The following is a 20,395-nucleotide window of genomic DNA, read 5'->3' as shown; positions in this document are numbered from 1 at the left end:
TTAGGAGACAGTTCTCAACTGTTGGGACACAAAACCACACACCTCTGGCTTTAGCAAAGAGACCTCTGTCCCAGTGGAAGTCAAAAATAAAAGAAAGCTTCTCCAACACTGTAAGTGCAATAACTTATTGCAATGGTACATTATATAAAGTCAGAATCAAAAGTAGACATACTTGATTAATATACAAAAAGCTGCTTAAAGCCATAAGACAATTAGAAAGAAATTTCAACTTAAAAGTCCAAAATAACACAAAACATAATTTTACAGTTTTTGGCAATATTACTTCAATGGTTTATCTCTGGAGGTCCATTATTTGACAAATAAGCAAAACAAATGTACAAGCACATTTACACAATACAACATTATAACTATGGATTTCAATTGCTTTATTTCAGTAGTATCAACATGGACGGAGCTGCAAAGGAGTTAACTGAGGGAGGACCAGCAAGAAGACAAACTCAACTCGACAAAGTAGGAATTCAGTCACATGTAGTCATGCAATATATTTTGTGACCACATCCTGCTTTTATCTTGAAATTTTTAAGATAATTGTCTGACATTTAGTCCTCACATCCAACAAAGTCTATAGTGAATTCAAAATGTTTTCCTTTATTGAATGGAGACAGAAAATTAAATCAACAACTATATTAATAATTATTTTAAATACATTTTTAAGCAAAAATGGCAAATTTTCTCTGGTCCAGACTTACACTTTGCTGCTTTTCTTTATCATATGTGATAGTAAACTGAATATTTTGGGGGTTTGGGGCAACAGAACAAGATGTGGGGATGTCATGTTTGGGTCTTTAATTGATTTTGAGAATTTTCCCAAAATTTTCTGGCATTTTACAGACCAAGCAATTGATCGACTAATCAATCTAATCAATACTGAAAATAGTCGTTAATTGCAGTCCTTCTCTCAAGTCAGAGGGCTGGATTGGTCACTCATATCTTACAATGATCAACCAGCTATGAGGAGCAGAAACGGACTCTCTTGCCATTATCCTTACTGGGGAAAGAAAGCAGATACGGTATGTAGCCCAGCGGCCGTCATAGAGAGATCAGCCAAAAGACTAATGAAGTCTGTCTCTAGCCTCAGCCTGCAGCCCAGCTCTGGTGACAAGATTATTCCGGCGGGATAACACACAGAGACACCCCTGCAATCACGGGACATATTCACCACATTCCTGCAGTCCAGCTCTAAAGTCATCACATTACCTAAACGTGATGGAGTGCTCTTCGGGACGATTGGAGCCACTGATTTGGCCTGCAGTCTCTGGCATGTGACAGATTCTGTGAGCGAGCTACAAATCCAAGAGTCATCTCTGCTGAGCCTACGTCTAACGATGAATTGATTATAACAACGTGTGGAACTGTGTGTGCAGTAATGTCCTCTCTCTGTACGCTGTGATGTACTCCGGTGTTCGCAGGGCCGGACGGCTCACTTTGATGCTAATTAAGTGTGTCTATTCCTGTTGGTTGCTGATTGAAGTTGGCGTGGCTAGTTGGTGTTGAAGGCTGCTGCTGTGCATTTCTTCGCCTTGTCTGCCAGTGGAGACAGTGTTTCCTGTAACCTGAGGCCTGAGCCTAGCAGGGGAACCTGCGGAGGCACCCCTGAGGGAGGAAATGACACGTTGGTTTGAAATTGCTGCCAATCCAATGCCTGCCCTCCTCCCAGAATAATTGGCACAGGCCATGTCTGTTCAATTAGACTGTTCACTTATTGCATTCAACCTCTGTCCTTCTTTGCAGGGACATAAACTATCCACCGCAGGCTTCGACAAATTTAATGTTTTTCTTTTATAACCAATTATTGTTTGCTTTAAAGGAGAGTTTGCAATGACAAGTGACAGAAAAGAAACTCTCAGCACTTGGTATCCATCCAAGCTTGGCCTTGTTTTTAAAATGGCTTTTAAAATGCAAATGCTGAATGTCCAGATATGCAATTGAACTCATGTATATGAGAGACAAGTATAAATTGACACAAACAAAATGAAGGGCAGGATGGGTGGTGGTATAAAAAAATAAGATAAAGGAATTAAAATGTGAATCAAGCTTACTTCTGTAAATTAAAATACTATATGATATGGCTGGCTTTGGCACGGAATTCTTACATTCTATGATACTATTTTGTAAACCATATTTTTTTCCTTATATTTCTGAAACCTATTACTATCATGAATTATAGACTAAACCCCGATATTTCAATGAGACCTGAGAGATCAAGGAATCAAGAATTAACACGTTTCAGTAACATCTTCTTCTGAGTCACACCTCTGTATTTCTCTCACTTTCAAAATCTGCTGATTGTCACAGCCCCAGATGTTATCTTGTTTGCGTTGGCCGCTGTAATGGCCTCTGTAATCTTCACAGTCTCTCCCTGTTCATTTGGCCTGTGTTATCATTAGTGCTCTCCGGAAGGAACTCCCCACACACACACACACAGCGCTCGCTGATGGCTGCTCCAGAGAAGAGGGCAATAGGGGGCAGGATGGAACTGGAGACTTGGACTACACATCATGTAGCCCAAGAGATGGCTGCACTGTGTTCCTTCGCCTTCATACGCAGCGCAGCTATGCTGGAAGACTTGCGGTCTGGATCAAGATTGAGATCATAGCCATTGATTCCCCCACCCATCCCAGGACCCCCAAAAAGGCTGCCCATATGTGTCTGTCCCATGTGGCTGCTCCCTGGACTGGGCACACCAAGGAAGTCAGAGACACCTCCGGGACCGTGAGGGTGAGGCGGCATGCAGGAGGGGACGGAGTCACAAGGCACAACGCAACCCGGCACTGGAGATGCTCCACTGCTGCTCCCAATCCACGAAGGGTTCTGGATCTGGAGGAGAAGAGGAGGGATTATAAATTAAAGTGGCTAGAATTGATATTTTTTTAAATAACAAAATCAAATGATGATTTGAAAGAGGTCGCTAGTAGTGATGAACCTACAGAGAATCAGCTCCTTAACCTGCAGCTCCCCCATTTATGGAGCATTATAGCAAGTTTCAGATCATTGTTTAGCTGTCAGGCCCTCAACTTTACTGGTTTGGTTCACTCTTGCTGCTCTCATATTGTGTTGTTTTCGGCTGCAGCAGGCAGCTGTTTTCAGCAAAAAAAGCTCTTAAAAACCCTCTGTACACTACCTGCTGAGCACCAAACGGCAGACAGACACAGTTAGCGTCGAGCTGGTGGAGATAGTGGAGCATTTAGTAGCTTAAGATAGCCAGCTATTTACCTCACAAGTTGGTAGAGACCAAAGACGGAGCTAAATACTGGACTTGCATTCACCAGATGGCCACAAACGCGACTCCAAATTAATAATAATGTTCTGTAACTGCTGGGTGTGTAAATAAGCAACACGTTTGCCATATGATATGTCAGTGTTGTATTCACAACTTGTTTCTGCTGCTCCCATATGATTAGAAAAATCAGGTATTGCAGGTTTCATAACAAACCTTACTCATAACCATTTATGATTGTGATATCTCAGATCACAAGTATCTGTGTTTAGTAATATTCAATGAGTCGACTACCACTTATTTTTCTTTACCTGTGCATAGTTCTCGGGCCGAGTCAGTAGAGGCAGCTCGTAAGCAGTTGAGAAGTGTGTCCGGACCTGTTGCATCTGGCCATAACGCTCCCTCTTCCTCCACTTGGCTCTGCGATTCTGGAACCACACCTGCAAAGAAAACAATCCATCAGGAAAACACACACCAGCCATTACCAAATAAAACATAATTTTAAACGCAGCTCTCATACATCTCCTATCACGTGCCAACCCAAGTACTTTCTTTTGCAAAAAACAAGGGTCATCCTCTCCCCTTAGCAAGACAAAGTAACTGAACCACATAAAATGAAGATTGTGAAGCAAATAAATTCTGCAGCACATGAAAGTCCAGGCCCAGGTTTTAAGACTTGACGTGTCTTTAAAGTGCCATCCACACAGAGCTATTGATGTGAAAATGGTGAGTCTCCCCTGGTGCTGCACGAATCAGCTCCTCCCTTTGATACACAGGCGTCTGCCTCCCTTCAGGCTGCCAGCGTCGACAGATCCACATCTGGGCCCGTAGCCATTCATAAATCACTCTGAGAGAGGTGTGCTCTCCCCCACATGTCGGCACAGTGGGATACAGTGGGGAATCCCTCTGTATAATCCATGAAACAAAAGTTCAACTTTTGACCAAGTACATGTTTTTCTTTGTCCGTCTTTGGGATTAGTAAGTGTTGGATGCGGCTTATGAAGTAGGTTGCTACTCTGCAAAAGATTGTACTTTCAGTACCTGCTGACAGACCAAGTGCAGGGTACATAGCTGACTTCTCCCTACTGTAGCTGTGAAAGGCATTAGAGGAAGCAGGACTAAGGGTGAAAGTCAGTTATGAAAGAATGATTGTTATGAGCAAAAAAGTAAAATTTGTATCCTGAGAGAAATTTCCTGAAATATTTCTACTGCAATCTTGGTATTCACTGTCAACGCTGTGTAATGTAATCATTTCTACCTATGGTAATTTATGTCTGCGTACACGACATGTATGTCTGTCCTGGAAGAAGAATTCCTCCTCTGTTCTTCCTGATATTTCTTCCTATTTTTTCCTTGTTAACGGGGGACTTTTTCATTATCCAAATCGAGGGCGTAAATATAGAGGGTGTCATATGTTGTACAGAGTGCAAATCCTTTTGAGGCAAATTTACTGTTTTGTGATTTTAGGCTATATAAAAAAATGTACTTGGCTCATTGATATTGATAGATTTAACCCCTCTAATGCCATTTCTTTTGTTTTAAGTTCTGCTAAAAATGTTAAATTGCTTTATAATTGGTTAAAAATTAGCTATTTGGACACTTACTGAAACGTAGCCTCCAACATGAATGCACTGTTTGTGCAGATTGGCGATCGGATCATATATATGTCGTTTTGGGAGTCTCGACAATGGACCAATTCTGTTGTTTACATACGAGGACGTGTTGGATAATTTGATGCTTTCGCTTGTTTTTATAATAGTTACTTAAATAGCTTTGGGTTTTGGATTGTTGGTCAGGCGAAACAAGACATTTAATTATGTCACCTTGGGCTCTGTGGATTCTGTGGATTTCTTTTTTTTTTATAATCGAGAAAGTAACTGCCCTAATATTCAATAATTAAATAATTGGTTAGTTTCAGTCCTAGCACGCTATATTTTATGTGGCCCAGATATAAGTTACGTGTACAATAATCATTTAATGTGGGGTAAAGTCAGACTAAAATCATCTATCAAATAATAATATGATTTAATGTACCTCAATAATTTAAATTAAGACAATGATATTATTATTACATTCATTTTAATAAAACATAAGCCATTAATTTCTCCACATTTTCTCCTTTCCTAACCATGCATATCTGCAGTTCCTAAATATAATCAGTTGTAACTTTTGCTCAGCTTTTTTCTACAAAGTGTTCTCACATCTCTATGCAAGAGAATAGAGGAGCAAAGGGGGGTACTGGATGTCTCTACATGTTTATTTGTATGCATTTGTTGGTTGTCTGAATCTTATTCTCCCAAGAGGGAAAGGGAGACTTCTTCAAAGAGAAAAGAGCGAGCGATCCTGCCTCGACACACGGGTTTGAACTTGGATTGTGGGTTGATTCCCAGCCCAATCAGCTTGTGGTTTTCACAGTCCCTGACGTGCAATTTCCCCTGAGTCAACCTCCTCAAATCCCCCCTCATGTCTCTCTCTCACCATTTCTCTCAATAAACTTAAACACAATAGAGTTTAGTGACAAACATGAGCAGTGTCCCACAAAGATATGATCCCATATTGAGTATTTCTTATGGAGCAGGAGTGAATTTGTATCAAAAGAGACTATAAGCAGCACTGTAACATGCACACAAACATATTTTCTGACTGGATAAAACAACTAGCTGGCTCATTTTCAAAGAGAACCATATATGGCCTCCTGTGGCATATATAACCGTTGACTGTGTTTTTGTGAGAAGGTGACGTAAAGAAGTTTAGAGGACAGCTCACCCTTGCAAAGTGGTAAACTGATATCTGAGGTTGTGGCTGAACCTCAGTGTCAAGGTGAGGGGTTGTTGCCCTTTGAATTATATCATATGTTTGGAGGGGGGCTCTGAGTCTATGTAATGCTCCCCCTGAGGATTTGGGGTCTATTATTGTTTTAAGGTTTGTCATATTTTTCCTTTGGTTGTTCTTTGGTTATGTGAGCGCATAACATCCCAGGTTTCCAAATATGATTCTCAACACAAAAGGCCCTATTTGGACTTATAAGCGTAAAACTCGCTTATAGTTTTAGTTTTAAAGTTATGACACGGTTTGATTTGTCAGAGGTTTAGGTTTAGCCTCTTACGTATTATTACATTTAAGTCAGAGAGTTAAGCATCTGATTTTCCTAAATAATAAACGCACACCTAAATCTGAAAAATCATTTACCAAAAAAAAGTAATCCTCAAAGACTTTTCTAACCATCTGGATGAAAAAATATTTGGTCCGCTGCACGATAAATTAATTTTTAACCTGTTTCCCAAATTACAGCTTTTTTTCTGAATCAAAACAAAAATAGTAGCCTTGCTCAATTTGTGCAACATGAACACAAATTAAAACTTAAATTAAACTTTTTTATATATTATATTGTTTTTTATGATGTTTCTTTCCCATATTTTCATACAGTATAACGCCACTATTTTGCTTGTTTTACAAAAAGAGTAAAGGCATATGTCATTTCGGACTTTCTGGATTAGGAAATACTGTCACAGTTTCAGGAAACGGGTCAAATATTGTTTTATTATGCAGCTGATGCAATATGTTTTCATTCAGATCGTTAGAAGTCTTAAGATTCTGGGAATCAGAACGGCGGTTAGTGTTGTTAAATGACCTTGGTTTTTAAAAGATCACCAGGAATTTATTTGAAGGAAAATCAGATGCTTAGCTCTGTGACTCAAATGTAATGGTAATACATGAGGTACAACTGGGGCTAAGGTTTATGTCTTACTGTAGTATTTCAAAGCTCCATGCTTCTTTTCAAAATATAAAGTTTTATCATTTACAGAGCTGTCAACTTATTTGTTGATGGATCAAGATAACCCAACTTTACTCCTCTACTTTTAATCTCTTTGTCGTCCTCCTATCCCTCTGTTGAAGCTCAGCCTCTTCTCTCCCTCTCCAGCAAACCCCCCCCCTCCCCTCACACCACCGACCCTTCTCTCCATGTCTCTCTCCTCCCTCCTCCCTTTTAAGTCAGCGAGGGGAAGTGGGGATATTGGAAAGTGAGATGGGAGAATGTTCAAACTGGAGCTTGTTTTCATTTCATGTTTAATTTCCTGACGCCTAAGCCCTTGGCTTTCCGCAGCTAACCTCTTTGACCTTTCGAATGCGTGCAGACGAGAGTGGCGGACTAAGCGTGCACACACATTTGTATGTGTACACGCAAAGCACATGCATTAACATACCATGTTATATACAAAATTCAAAGTCACTCACTAACAAATGTGTTCTTTTAACCTGGACGCTCTCACACACTTACTGGAGCCTTTTATAAACAAGCAAACAATGCCTGAGCACATATATGCCCCTTGTCTTGGCTTCTGGGTACTGAGTGTGTCATGTTTCACAGAGGGTTTGCTCTACGTAGCTTTGCCTTTGAACGGCAGTAGGAAGGAGACCCAAGCCAAATAGTTTGGCAGGGAGATCATTCGGGGAACATTATGAAGTCAGATGTGTCCTTTGCGGCTCCATTTCTCTTATTCCCCAACTTCTAAGTTTGTTAGAAAGGCAAGCCAGTGGTGTTTTTGCACGAGCAGAATTTCAATTAACACAAATAATTTTTATTATTTCTCATAATTATCCACAATGACCCATCCTATATATATATAGCCTAAAATGTTATCTAGCAGACATCTGCAAGGAAGGTGGCTCAGAGCTCTCGGAGCTCAAAAGTGCTTGGCGGTGATACAGTAATTGCTAAAGACGTTGACAGCAAAAGGCAGCTTACAGAGCCATTAAAGAGCTTTATTTATGCTCCAGAGCCAGCAGGCAGAGAGAGAGGAAGAGGGAGAGAGGGAGGGCAGAGTGCACAACTCCAAAAGCAGCTTTGAAGTCCAGCCGTCTCACCTCATCTCTGTCATCCAGGACCACGGCGATTGATAGACTGCCTCAGCAGTCACTCACACACAGCCTCCCTCTCCATAAAATGTAGGCAGTGTGGTGAAGTTCACGTCTGAGGTTCAGAGCTAATTGTACTAAATAAACTAATGGCAGCAAAAGTCACAGATGTGATTATGGAAAACTGCATCCTGACTTTATAAAGACATTCATCATCAAACTGAGGATGAAACTGTAGGACCTTGACATTGGCATTTTGGCAGAAAACATCTGTACTCTGGTTTTCAATAGCTGTTGTTTCGGAGATGAAAAGGATTCTCCGATTGCTTGCCAAGCTTCGAGTACCCCTTGGTATTCAACAATTGGATATCCCTGGACTTTGTCTCGATAGACCTTCAGTTAAAATTGTGGGGTTTAGTCTTGATTGCGTACATATTTAGGGTCTGATTTTAGAAGTATGGGTCAAACCTCACAGTGACTCAACAGAGTCTGCTGTGTGCCTGTCAGATGAGGAAGTTAATTATATTCATCTGGGAAATAGATGGGTCTGTGTGAACGCAGCATGAATGTACTTATTTTACTGTACCACCACAAGGACTAGGCCAGGTTCTCTGTCCCTGACTATGTCTTGGACCATGCGTGGAAATTGAAAGTGGCATCTCAAAGTGTTTTTTATATCCTTGCCAAATAGCTTTGATGACTCTTTTTTTTTTCTCTCCATGTGTTTTCCCTCCCTGCCCCCGGAGTTGTGCGGTGAAGTAGTTTGAACATGGTAGTGCTGGGGAGAAACCCTTGGCCTCTGACCCTTCTGCAGAGTCTGAGCTAAGAGCAGAGTATTCCCTTAGTCCCACCCATCCCACTCTGATCTAAAACTGGCAGGCAGAAAGAGAGATGGAGAACAATAGGCCTCGCTGTCTGCTGCTCCGAACAGTCTTTGTCAACATGCCAGTCTTAACTCTCCCAGCTCTCTCTGTCATTTCCCCGAGTGATTATTAGCACGCAAACCTTAAGGACTGCAGTCGTTCAACACGGCTCATGGAGAAGGAACAGCAGCATTCCCTGTTCAGCAAGTGCCCCAAAACAACATGTATGTTTACACTGAAGTGACAAAGCCCTCCAGTGGCCGTAGTAATTTTGATTGAAGCCAAGGAAGAAATCAGATGACTTTTAGTTTTTCATGTGTAACCTGGTGTTATTCCCCCGTCCTTACCTGTACACGAGCCTCTGTCAGGTCTGTCCTCAGTGCCAGCTGCTCACGGGCATAAACATCTGGGTAGTGTGTCTTCTGGAAAACCTTCTCCAGCTCCTCCAGCTGGTAGCTGGTGAAGGTGGTGCGATTGCGTCTCTTCTTGCCTTTGTTGCTCTCTGCCTCACTTTTGTCCAGAGGGCTGGAGAGGTCAGAGCCCGGCCGCTCGCTCAGCCCCTTCTCACCGGGCGCCTTTAGGTTCAGATAGCTGCCTTCCATCCCGGAAGAGTCAACACTCTGGGTCAGCTCAGAATCTGTCAGGCCGCTGTTGTCTTTTCCTGTAAGTAGATTAAGAAAGACACAGAGATGCGAAGGATTACGATTAATCGTATTTTGTCCTTTTAAAGGGGCACTTTAAAGGGGTTCTTTTAATTTGACACGACTTTTAGTTTACTAGTCACAGTTAATCCAATTAATATATGATTTAATTTCTTCTTTTGTGGCTCTGGAGGGACCAACGTTTGAAAAAAATGTCTCCTCTTGGACTCACGCCTTTGTTAACAGAAAGCCTGCATTACACACTGAAGGTGTGGGGTTTGAAAACGTGGGTTGATTGAAAGACGCTTTCCATGTGCATTGTGGGGAAGAGTCCCTTTTAATTCTGATGGTACTGCTCTAAAAAACCCATAAAACATACTGGAGATTTTAAAGTTTAGATGTTACACTGTGGTTCTCATAAAAAAAAAAAACATTTGAGCAATTTTGGTTTTGGTTGAAGTGCGCCGTTCTTATGATTTTCATGTGAAGCATGAAAATAACCATCCCAGTTTACTTAACTGTGGCTTCACATATAATACAAAATCATTTTCTTACTTTAATATTATTTTTTATAAACTGATTATAATCAACTTTCTGACAATTTTAGTGCTGAAAAAATAGTGCCACGTGTCAATAATAGTCCTATAATTATAGTAACTACTCTACAATTGAAATAGTTAGCAGAGCAATACTTTCTTTAAAATGTGGCTGAATAAAACTGGTGCCTCAGGTTTAAGTCAGGGAGTGCATCTGCTCATCATCACGTTACAACATCCACATGAAATGACATTTACTTTCAGCTTACATCACCTCTGTAATGTTTTATTTTAAGGTTCAAAGGCCTTGACTGTTTGCAATAAGAGAAGAAATGTCTTTCTGTTTGAAAGCTATGTCACTACACATTGGCGTGACCTGTGACACAACCCTTGAAGCCCTCTCCCTCACATCTCTCAATCACGCCACCTGAAACCCGAAGCCACTCAAAACCTGCTCCATCTCGAGCCGTGTATGGCGGGCCTTGTGTACGACCACGTTTGCCCCGCAGCCTTGCCCCTAAGATGTAAACAACATTGTGTTTGTCACCTTCAATTTCGAGAGTGTCCATTTTGTGACAGACCCCGCTCTGTTCCTGTCAGCGCTTGCTAGCTTTTTTGTTTCCTTTTAGGAGATGAAGAAAGCTGTCCCTTCTCCTTCAATAAACAAACAGCTGTGTGAATAAATAAGCTGAAGGGCTCTGGTTGTGGGCCAGTAAGAACAGTGTGTTCTGTCAGCCTCTGTGTTTGCCTTTCCTGTGACTGGGCAAGGGGAGCCCCACCATGCTAACTGTATTGGTCTGAAACCAGCTCATAATGGTCTCCTCCACATAACTAGACCTGTAAGTCTTGTGCAACACCAGGATTTATTTAGTCCAACAACATTCGTCTCTGAGTTAGATCGAGTTTAGGATGATTAACGCACATTTTACTTTGTCACTTTGCATTTTTGTTATGAATAATGTCATTAATGGCCTCCTGTAATTCTCGGAAACCCAGAGCAATGAGGGAAAGAGAGTTGACACCTTGTGGCACTAGTGACTCTCTGAGCCAAGTGTTTTAGTGGTTAGTAAGATGACTGAATAGTTTTGGATTGATGAAGCGAGGCGGTGGCCGTCTGCAATATGCATGTTTGTTTTCATGGCTTAGCACGCCTTTGGCTAGTGTGTCCCTAAATGAGATGTCAATAGCCATCCTCTTGATACTGCTGCAGCCCTCCCCTGCTCTCTGGCTCAGACCTACCCCGACAGAGACGCTAATGGAACAACACAGCTCGCCCAGCTGGAGTTCATGACCTCATATCGCTGTGGCCCACCTGTCAGACCCTCTTACAGTCTCCGCGCAGGCAGATGTTCTGACATCACCTACCCCTGAACTGGCCTCTAATGCTTATGCACTGCACAATATTTTCTTTCTACCCCTGGGCAGGAGTATGGCTGCAATGTTAGGAAGTAAGACAGATCAACTCTAGGTTCCTGCTTGGTATTTGCATCTGTTAGAGAAAATGCAGTTATGCCCCTGAGCAAGGTATACATCCTGTAAGGCAAAGGGTGCAGCTGGGCACACAGATGAGGGGATGGGAAGATGATGGGATAGTGGGTGAAAATGTTTAAGTTCTCAGTCTTATACACAGGGTGCGATTTGCCAGGAGGGATGCAGGGGATTTCCCCCTTTCTGGTCTGCTGAATTATTTTAATACCCGGTGGGGACTAAATGTATCCCCCCCCCAAAGTGATCAATGCTTCACCAATAGACCATATGTTATATACATAAAATCGAAGTATTTTAAACTACGTAAAGCGCTGTAATGTGAACACATTGTGCCATAGAACGATAAAATCCGAGCTGCAGTTGCTGGTTGTATTTTGCAGCTACAGAGCTCTAGAATGCCGGCTCCCAGCAGCAGTTGTTTAGCCACCAATGGGTGACTGCGAGCCGGCTACAGGCACCACCAGATGGCGGCCATGAAAGTTGAGTTTAGCCAGAAAAAGTTAGTGTCATGTGGCGATGAAAGTTAAGTTTAGGTACCAAAGCGATAAGTTTAGAAAAAAGATGGTGGTTAAAACGAACAAGCGTTTCCTGGGTGAAAGTACCTAGGCCTATTTTGTTTTCGTCGCAAAGTGAACTCCGCTGTCTGGCTTGAAAGCGCTGTGTTATATGTAAAAATTATTTATATATAGGTTATGTGACTATTGATTGACTGGGAATAGTTGGCAACCAGCAGAGACTCCAGGTAGCCTAGTTACTGGTGCCAACCTAGAAATAGTTTGGCACATAACCCCCCGTAAAATGTTGAGTGTACATTTTTACACTTCAGCTTTAGTACAGATTAAACAGATGAGACACGACTTGTTAATTAGTCAGTTTTAAAGGTGCTGGTGGTTGGATTTTGTTACCTTTGGACAGAGCTAGGCTAGCTGTTTCCAGTCTTTGTGCTGAGCTCAGCAGCTAGTGGTGTTAGCTTCATATATAGACATGAGAGTGGTATCAGTCTTCTCTAAACAAGAAAATTGAATAAGCAAATTTCCCAAAATGTCCTTTAAGGTTTCCAACCTTATACAGACTTATATCACCACAATGAACTAGAACTAAAATCTTCTGTTATAAACATCTTTCTCGGTCTACTCCAAACTCAACAACACAGAGTCCTTTGCCACAAACATCTTCCAGTATTCCCGCATGCTGAGCTGTCTTTTCTGCACGCTGTTCTGGAGAACATAGCCATCACACATTTTCTTTTGTGAGCCAAGATTCCACTGTGTTGGCTCCAGTTTTTTTGGGGGGCATTTAGAGGAATGTTTTTGACTGCTCGTTTCAGGATTCATCAACGTGTATATATAAATGCAGCCAATATCACCGGTTGATCCTGCAATTTGCCAAAGTTACTCTGTGACAAGCCGCAGACCTCTTCAGTTAGCCAAGGTCAGATGTTTACTAGGGTCAGCAATTTAATCACTGCTGAAAACAGAGAGAAAACATCAAAGTGTAATTTAACTGGTTGTAAAGCAACAGGGCACCCTCTCAGTTTTTATGGAATGGGACAGGGAGGGTCAAGTGAAGCCAAATAAAAGAAACACTATAAATTAGTAACCTGGGGAAGGGTTAATGACCAAACACTAAATAGGGAAGGGAATGCTTTTAAACAGAGTGCTCCAAAATGTTCTCTCAAAACACTCAAAGCTGACAGCAGTCTGCCACAATGGCTTTCCACTCATCACACCTTATATGGACCAAATAAAATATTCTACTGGCTTTGGTGACTATTAATTTTACGTTCATTGCTGATTCGCAGACATGCTTTGAGCTGGATTATTTTTCCCGCAGCAGAGGCTAAGACCTGATGTTGACTGTTGTTTCCTCAGTGAAAGGGAGGCTCCCAGATGTTCCTGAGGAGAGATCTATGCCAGCGGCTCATGCAGGAATGCAGATTCCCTGGGAAACCAAAAAATCTTTCTGTTCTGCTTCAGCTCCTGATAAATTGACACGATCATGACCTCACTACTGTCATACAGTAATAATACCTTGGGCCGTGGCTGTCACTGTCTCATATCAAAGAGCTCAAAAATAGTTTGGGATTTTAAGGGTTTTGTTGAAATGCAGGAAATAGTGGTGGAAGTACACACATTTTTTTTACTTAAGGGAAAACAACTTGTGGAGCTTCTTGAAAAGTGTATTTTGGTAAAGATATTTAAAAGGAGAGTTTTGAAGAATTTGCAGCTTAATGCATGTGCCATAATAAAAAGTGCATGTTCAACCTAATGACATACAGCAGTCGATAGTTAAAGCATTAACCTCTCAAGGTCATGATGAAATAATTTGTCAGACTAATGTTTTTATTGCTGTGATTGTGTTCTGTATTATCAATATTACAAGTAAGTTTAGATTTGGTGATAAAAATGAAGTTAAAAGCGGACAAGGAATTAAAATGAGGAATTGAAATCACGTGAATATATATCATGTAATCAATCATCCGTTAGCCTCTCCCTGTCTTCCAGTAGTCATAAATTAATTCCACGACCACATTTATACTATCTAGAGATCATATTGGAATCCTGTCTTTAGGAGGTATTTTGCTTCTTTGAAATCATAGAAAAGCATAAAGAAAGTTTGTGGTGCAAGGTAGTGTCATTCAATGAGGATTCGGGTTACTTTCCAGCCCTGGCTTTTATTAAAAATATATATCAAACAAGCCAAATGAGCTGCTGAAAGCAAACTCAGAAAGAGAACAAGAACTTGTTACTCACGGACCAAAAAGTGATCATTCCTCCTTTTGCGTTGCCCGGTAGTTTCCATTGTTAGTCTGTCATAGTTGGCTTTCTTGAGTGAACATTGTGTGATGTGTTATGTCCCTCTTTTGACCAAAACATAGTACTGTGGGGCCGCATGTTTACATTATTCAAGAACTCCTACAGAGGTTAGATTTAATCCAATGATAAGAATCAAGGAAGTCAAGGTAAAGACACAGTGCCAGCCTCAACACGAAAGGCACAGATCAAAACGTGCACCAGCTGGTTAAAGTTTCCAACGCATCTCTTTAATCTGGCCTGCGTGCGGTTCTCAGGTAGACGGTGGGGAGTTAGCTTCCCCAGGTGGCTCAAAGTAAAAGGCCTAACCATGCTGTGTTAGCTACACAACAGCATGACAAAAAATATGAGTGGCGATAAGAGTTTTAACCGAGCTCTCAGTAAAATGACGCCTCATGAAACAAAACCCTCAGACTTGAATGTTTTTTCTTTCAATGGCAGGCAGATTGCTGCTGCTTCACCTCCTGCATCACACATTTATACAAGCCATTACATTTTAACAAGCCAGGAATTCATCCTTTCAAGCATTCTCATTCTATATTCTAATTTATTCTGCTTCACAGACACACGCCTGCACAATCACAGGTGTCGTTCTGGCTTATTGTTAAAATCGACACAATATGTTAGTCATCAGTACATGCATATCCTGTGACATCACTTCCCCGAGCCTTTTAACATGTACTTAGAGTACTATATTTTGACAAGAGGCTTTTAAAACGCTGCCAGGACTTTTTTTGGGGGGGGGGGGTCTTGTTTTGGTTTTCATACACAGAGAAACATTTTTTTTCATATCACATGATGCTTCAATATCCTGCTGAAGGGAGGAGGGGTGGTTTGAAAGTACAAAGATTGACAAAGCTGTATGTTATAAATGTTTAATTTGCGTTAAACTGTCATTTTGTGAAAAGACAAAGAGGAGGAGTCATAAACAAATTTTAGTGAGCACCAGTGTTCCTACAAACACTACTGTACATCAACCTCAGTATCAACTACAGGCCTATAAACACAATGATTTCTACATTTCACATTCAGCCTTAGTTCCACTTACATTCCCTCAAATGTCTAAAGAGAGTGTGATAGTATTTTTATCATAAGTTTGTTTTTACAAAACGTTATGGTTTCTCTATGGCAGCAAGCAATCTGTATTGAGGATGAAAACTCATATATGCAATGCATCTCAAAGCCATAGAGTTTAGTAAAGTACGTGCATGTAAACAGTCATTCCCACACGTGTGCAGCTTTCCCAGAAACCCTCTCATTTCTCCCGAGCCCCTCAAATCATTACCCAATCTCGATGTCCATTTCTGACTTGTTGCTTATTTCTACATGGTATTGTTGAGACGGGGTTATGTAAACCAGTCCCACTTTGTCATCTCAGGGACTCTCTGTAGCTTTGGAAATCTGATGTTTGGGGAGTATGAATAATAACTATAGGAGCCAGTAATGCACATCTGCCTTGGATTAATGCAGACCTCTCCTGCAGTGCTGACCTGCATTCCTCAGCACTCGATCAGCTCCAGGGGTTTTATTTCATTCATCGCTGTGTGTGCAGGTAGGCTCCATCCCTGTTCTCGCTGTGGGACAGTCTCACTGATTAACATTGGCCCAGGGAAACAAACACCACCCCTCGCCACTACTGTGCAGAAATATGTTCATTCACTCCTCCAGACACATTTTAATTAACATCATTTAAAAATCTGGTTGTGACTACGTAGGATTTTCATCCACACAAAACAACCGGTACCTTGCAAAACACTAGAGATTAAACAGTAAAAATGTACAAGAATATCTGAATATGAATTTTACAATTGTTTTATAGCCCTTACATTTGTATATTGTTTTACCACAGCTGAATCCTACTTACTGGCATTGGAGAAAAGTAAAGAAAGTTTGTATGAATTAAAAGTGTGAAAAGAGGTGTGAATATCATGCAGCATATGCCTGAATTCTTTTACCATTATTTAACAGATTTAACACAATTAATCCACATCTTTACCTTTGCTTCTCTTATTTGTGTTATTAAATGTACTGTAAATATTAACATATCAGTTATTTTAGCATAGCCTATATCTACACATTTTATTCTCCCTTTTTGGTGTATTTTGGTGTACCCAAACACAGTTTTGCAAGTAACACATCCTTAGAATGACACAAATAAAAATGTTAGGTTGACATGTAAACAGTATTACAGTGGTGCTGTAGCTGAAGTTGCCACACAGAAAACTCCCTTCGGGTATGACATGACTTTTGTCATCATGATGGCGATAAAGAGTCATCATTGAGCAACATATCTCCCATTTAGGACCACACATAACAGCACAAGCCTGTTGACGCCTGAGGCTTTGGCAAAAGCCAAAAGCATCCTCTCCAGGGCCATGATGCCTTCATCTGGCTGCAACATTTTCAATTATAACATTGCAGAGCTCTCCTTGAGGGAGGCATGTTGCATTTAATGATGTTGTTTAAATGGTTCTGTCAATGTACTTGCCAAATCAATTCACTTCAGTGCAGGGGGGCTCCAATCTGTGTGGAGGCATTGCTCCCAAACTCCAGAAAAAAGTGACAGTTTAGCTTAAAGTAAGGAGTGACTCCAGTTGTTTCTCATGAAAACAGATTACTGTGCATTTTGTGGATGTATTTTGGCAAAGTGTGGTACTGGCTACTGGACAAATAAAATACTTATTTTGCAGGCCATAGTTGGTCCCACTGAGCATTAGGGTAGTTCCATTTAACTTGTTCCAACTGTTTACATTTACTTCCATATAATTAAGCATTTACTGTATTTAAATGTTTGCCATTGTTTAGTCTTTTTTCTGAACTGCTTTTCTCGCAGTGACTGGATCTAGTTTCCTTAAAATGTCTAAAGTTTGGTTTACTGCATATATAAGTTTTTTAAACAAATTCAAATTTCAGCCACGATCATAACAGATGTTTTCTTCTGTAATATCCGCATCATGATAAACATCTGGATCTGAAATATATAGGCGCCAACGAGTGTACGCTAAAAACCAAAATGTTATTTAATGTAGTTTTTCTAGTGGGCTATATAATAAATTGTATAATTACCATATGCATATATGCAAAATGAATTATTTACACGTAGGCTAGTGGATTCTTTATTTAGGCTAGCGGCCCTCTCGTGTGGACCTGTTGTCACACCGAGTCCACTTCGTCTGCTCAATAAGAGAGAATCTATTTTTATTTTAAGCCCCCACGTCTCATAAAAGGGACAGTAAAATGGGTCGTTTTCTTCAAACGATACATTTGTAGTGCAACGAATTGTCGGAAGCTGTAAATCATTCGTTTTAAATGTTTGTAAGGACGTCCAAGCAGTCTCTAAGTGTTTAATTTCGTCATTGGCTGTAGTATTATGGTCGACAAATTGTATAACTGCAGCTGGATGAATGTGTTCCCTTAAATTGTTATCAGTTATTCTCGTAAAAAAATCACTAGTGCTAAAAATAAAAAATGAAAAAAAAACATAATGGACTATGTTATACATATAGTCCAGTTGAAGTATTTATTTCTTCATTTTAGGCTACCACATAGCGCTTGGACTTTAAGTTTGTGCGCGCGTGCCTCGGCTGTTAGTAGTTCATATTTAAGTATTAAAATAATTCATGTATGCCTATATTTGTCAATGGTAAAGAGAGTTTGACTTTCTGTAGGTTAGTCAATAGCACACTGCAGTTGTATAGGCCAGTGAGATCAGTGACAGTGATGCTGTGGCTTCCGGAAGAAATTATAAACTTAGTGATGTGGATAGAAACGTCATAACGTATACAAAAGGGCAAACATCCATTCAAAAACAGTTTTAAATACCTTCTGCACCACTCAGTCTAAGCACACACCCTCATATAAGAAATATATTTATATATTTAACACTACATTACTATAGCTCTTGCAGGAAATATTTCCCTGCAATATTTCAAATTCATTCAGGGAGTTATTTTGTCAATAAATGGTTAAATTCAGTTCTCCTTAAAGCACTTATTGCATGCAAATGTTATCTGAATTTCTAATGGTTTTAAGGATTTTAATGTATGCAAGGAATTCTCTTATATCTCGTCTTATAGCTCACAGTTGCCAAGTTTGATAAAAAACTAAATTGTAACATTAAATAATAATTTATTTTAGACACAGTTTTGTTCAGTTAAAAAAATTGATTTCTGATGGGAGTCATGGGTTTACCATCTCCTTTTCCCTGCTCTGCGCTCACACGTTTGACTGACTATCAGGTTTATTACACACTACAGTTAATTTCCATTATTGCTTGCCAATATCCTTTTTTTCATGCATTTCCGTTAAACTCAATGCCTCATATAGTCGCACTTTGTGCCTCGCTTATATGTGCACTCACCATAGCAGGGAATGAGCGTCCCGTTGTGTCCGCTGTCCGGGTGCAGCTTGCTGCCTTCGGGCGGAGTTTTGCAGCTCGGTCGCTGCATGAAGAGCTGGTATTTGTTGAAGGTGCCCTCCTCAGCGCCATCCAATGACTGGCACTCCGGCTGGAAAGGACTCCGGGACTTCTCTCCGTAAGCCTGTCCTTTACCCGGAATGAACGTGGGGCTGTATTTGGTTTCAGTAGTCTGGAAAGTCCTGAACGGGTTCGCCTGGTCCCTACCTTGCGCAGTAGACGTGCTATAATATGAATCCATCGATGTCATATCGCAGTATGAGACGCACGCTGCGTTCATACCTAAAAAGTAATATTAAAAAAAAAATCCACACGCTTCTTCTTTCCCTTTCCCTCCCCTTCTTTAGACACTATATTCTCCCCAAATTCTCATGCACTGACAAACTCACACTGACGCGCTCATGCACACACTCTCACGCTGCCGCATCTGGGACTGGTTAAAAAATGAATCAGATGTTTTCCAGAGACTGCAGACTGAACAAATGCTAAAAGCCCCCTGAAGGTTTGTCGGGGTAAGAAGAAATGCCTTGCTCAAACTAATGCCGCCTCAGTAGCCTATCTGAGACACAAACACACACACACACACGCACACACGCACACACGCAGCACTCCGACCTTCAGGCTCCACACACATCTGAAGTAGGCCCAACCGGCTCCAGCCTGCGCTATTATGCAGCCTCTAGAAATGGGAGGTCAAGCTCAGAAGGGGAAAAGCTTTTTTGGTAAACACGCGGGGGACAACACATGACATTAATGTAATTAGAGGATGAATATGTCGGCTTTGATTCCTGCTGTTCCATGACTGAAGACCCTAACATCTGACTTTTCTTTATATTAAACTTTAAAGCATTTTAAAAAGCGTTGTTTCCAGCTCTGTCACAGGAGCCACACTTTGTTATTAACGTGTCCTAAAGAGGACCTTAAAATGAAGTGTAAATGAAAGGATCAAGCCGGTAATTTGGACCAATAACAGTGCTTAAAGCAAACCAATACTAGGCTTTAATATCGGCCTATATAAATATTTTCTTTGTGTATTTGTTGGAGACATATATTAAACCAAACATCCTTAACCGTTTGACCAGGACGTTATGTGAGTCAGTCTGTCAGTGCGGATATATCCACTTATAATGGTGGAGAATTAGAGCCAATCACCGCAAACAACTTTCAACCGTGCAATTTGAGAATTTGCTATTTCTTAATATTAAATTAATTATAAACCATTAAGCCTATGATGCTCATTAAAATACTTGGCTTCGTTCGCTTTCACAATTTTGTAAAACGACGCTGCGCCAGCAATTCATTGCCTTTCCTGGGCTATAAAAATCTGAATTAAAGCTTAGCCTACTTTAAGGAGACAAGAGGCCTTTATGCGGACCGGTAGTTAAATTGGATAAATTATCTCAAATCACGTCCTTCATTTTTTTCCCTCTTTAAGCCAATATCGATACTTGTAGGTGTTAGTAAAGTAAATAAATTAGGAAAATATCCATCATATTAAATGTGACACAACAGAAATGTTTTCATTAGTGTACAACGCAATAT

General features: G+C 40.7%; 1 protein-coding gene across 1 annotated transcript; it reads right to left on the bottom strand.

The window, feature by feature from the left end:
- Positions 1–2,432: 2,432 nt before the first annotated feature.
- On the bottom strand, positions 2,433–19,524 carry alx4b (ALX homeobox 4b). Its single transcript, XM_039809505.1, has 4 exons — positions 18,797–19,524; positions 9,306–9,619; positions 3,550–3,678; positions 2,433–2,838 (listed from the first exon to the last, which is right to left on the bottom strand). The coding sequence occupies exons 1-4, from the start codon at positions 19,131–19,133 to the stop codon at positions 2,518–2,520; spliced, it is 1,101 nt and encodes a 366-aa protein (XP_039665439.1). The 5' UTR covers positions 19,134–19,524; the 3' UTR covers positions 2,433–2,517.
- Between the last annotated feature and the right edge of the window lie 871 nt (positions 19,525–20,395).

Source organism: Perca fluviatilis, chromosome 8 (assembly GCF_010015445.1).
Source record: "Perca fluviatilis chromosome 8, GENO_Pfluv_1.0, whole genome shotgun sequence".
Lineage (NCBI taxonomy): Eukaryota > Metazoa > Chordata > Actinopteri > Perciformes > Percidae > Perca > Perca fluviatilis.
The sequence above is the reverse complement of the archived record's forward strand: the minus strand, read 5'-3'. Positions and strand labels throughout refer to the sequence as shown.

Bases quoted from the DNA above. Each gene is read 5' to 3' on its own strand.
- alx4b (XM_039809505.1), bottom strand. From the start codon at position 19,133: ATGAACGCAGCGTGCGTCTCATACTGCGATATGACATCGATGGATTCA. The intron at 9,620-18,796 runs GTGAGTGCACAT...ATCTACTTACAG, and splicing joins GACGCTCATTCCCTGCTATG to GAAAAGACAACAGCGGCCTG. The intron at 3,679-9,305 runs GTAAGGACGGGG...TTTTCTTTGCAG, and splicing joins TGACAGAGGCTCGTGTACAG to GTGTGGTTCCAGAATCGCAG.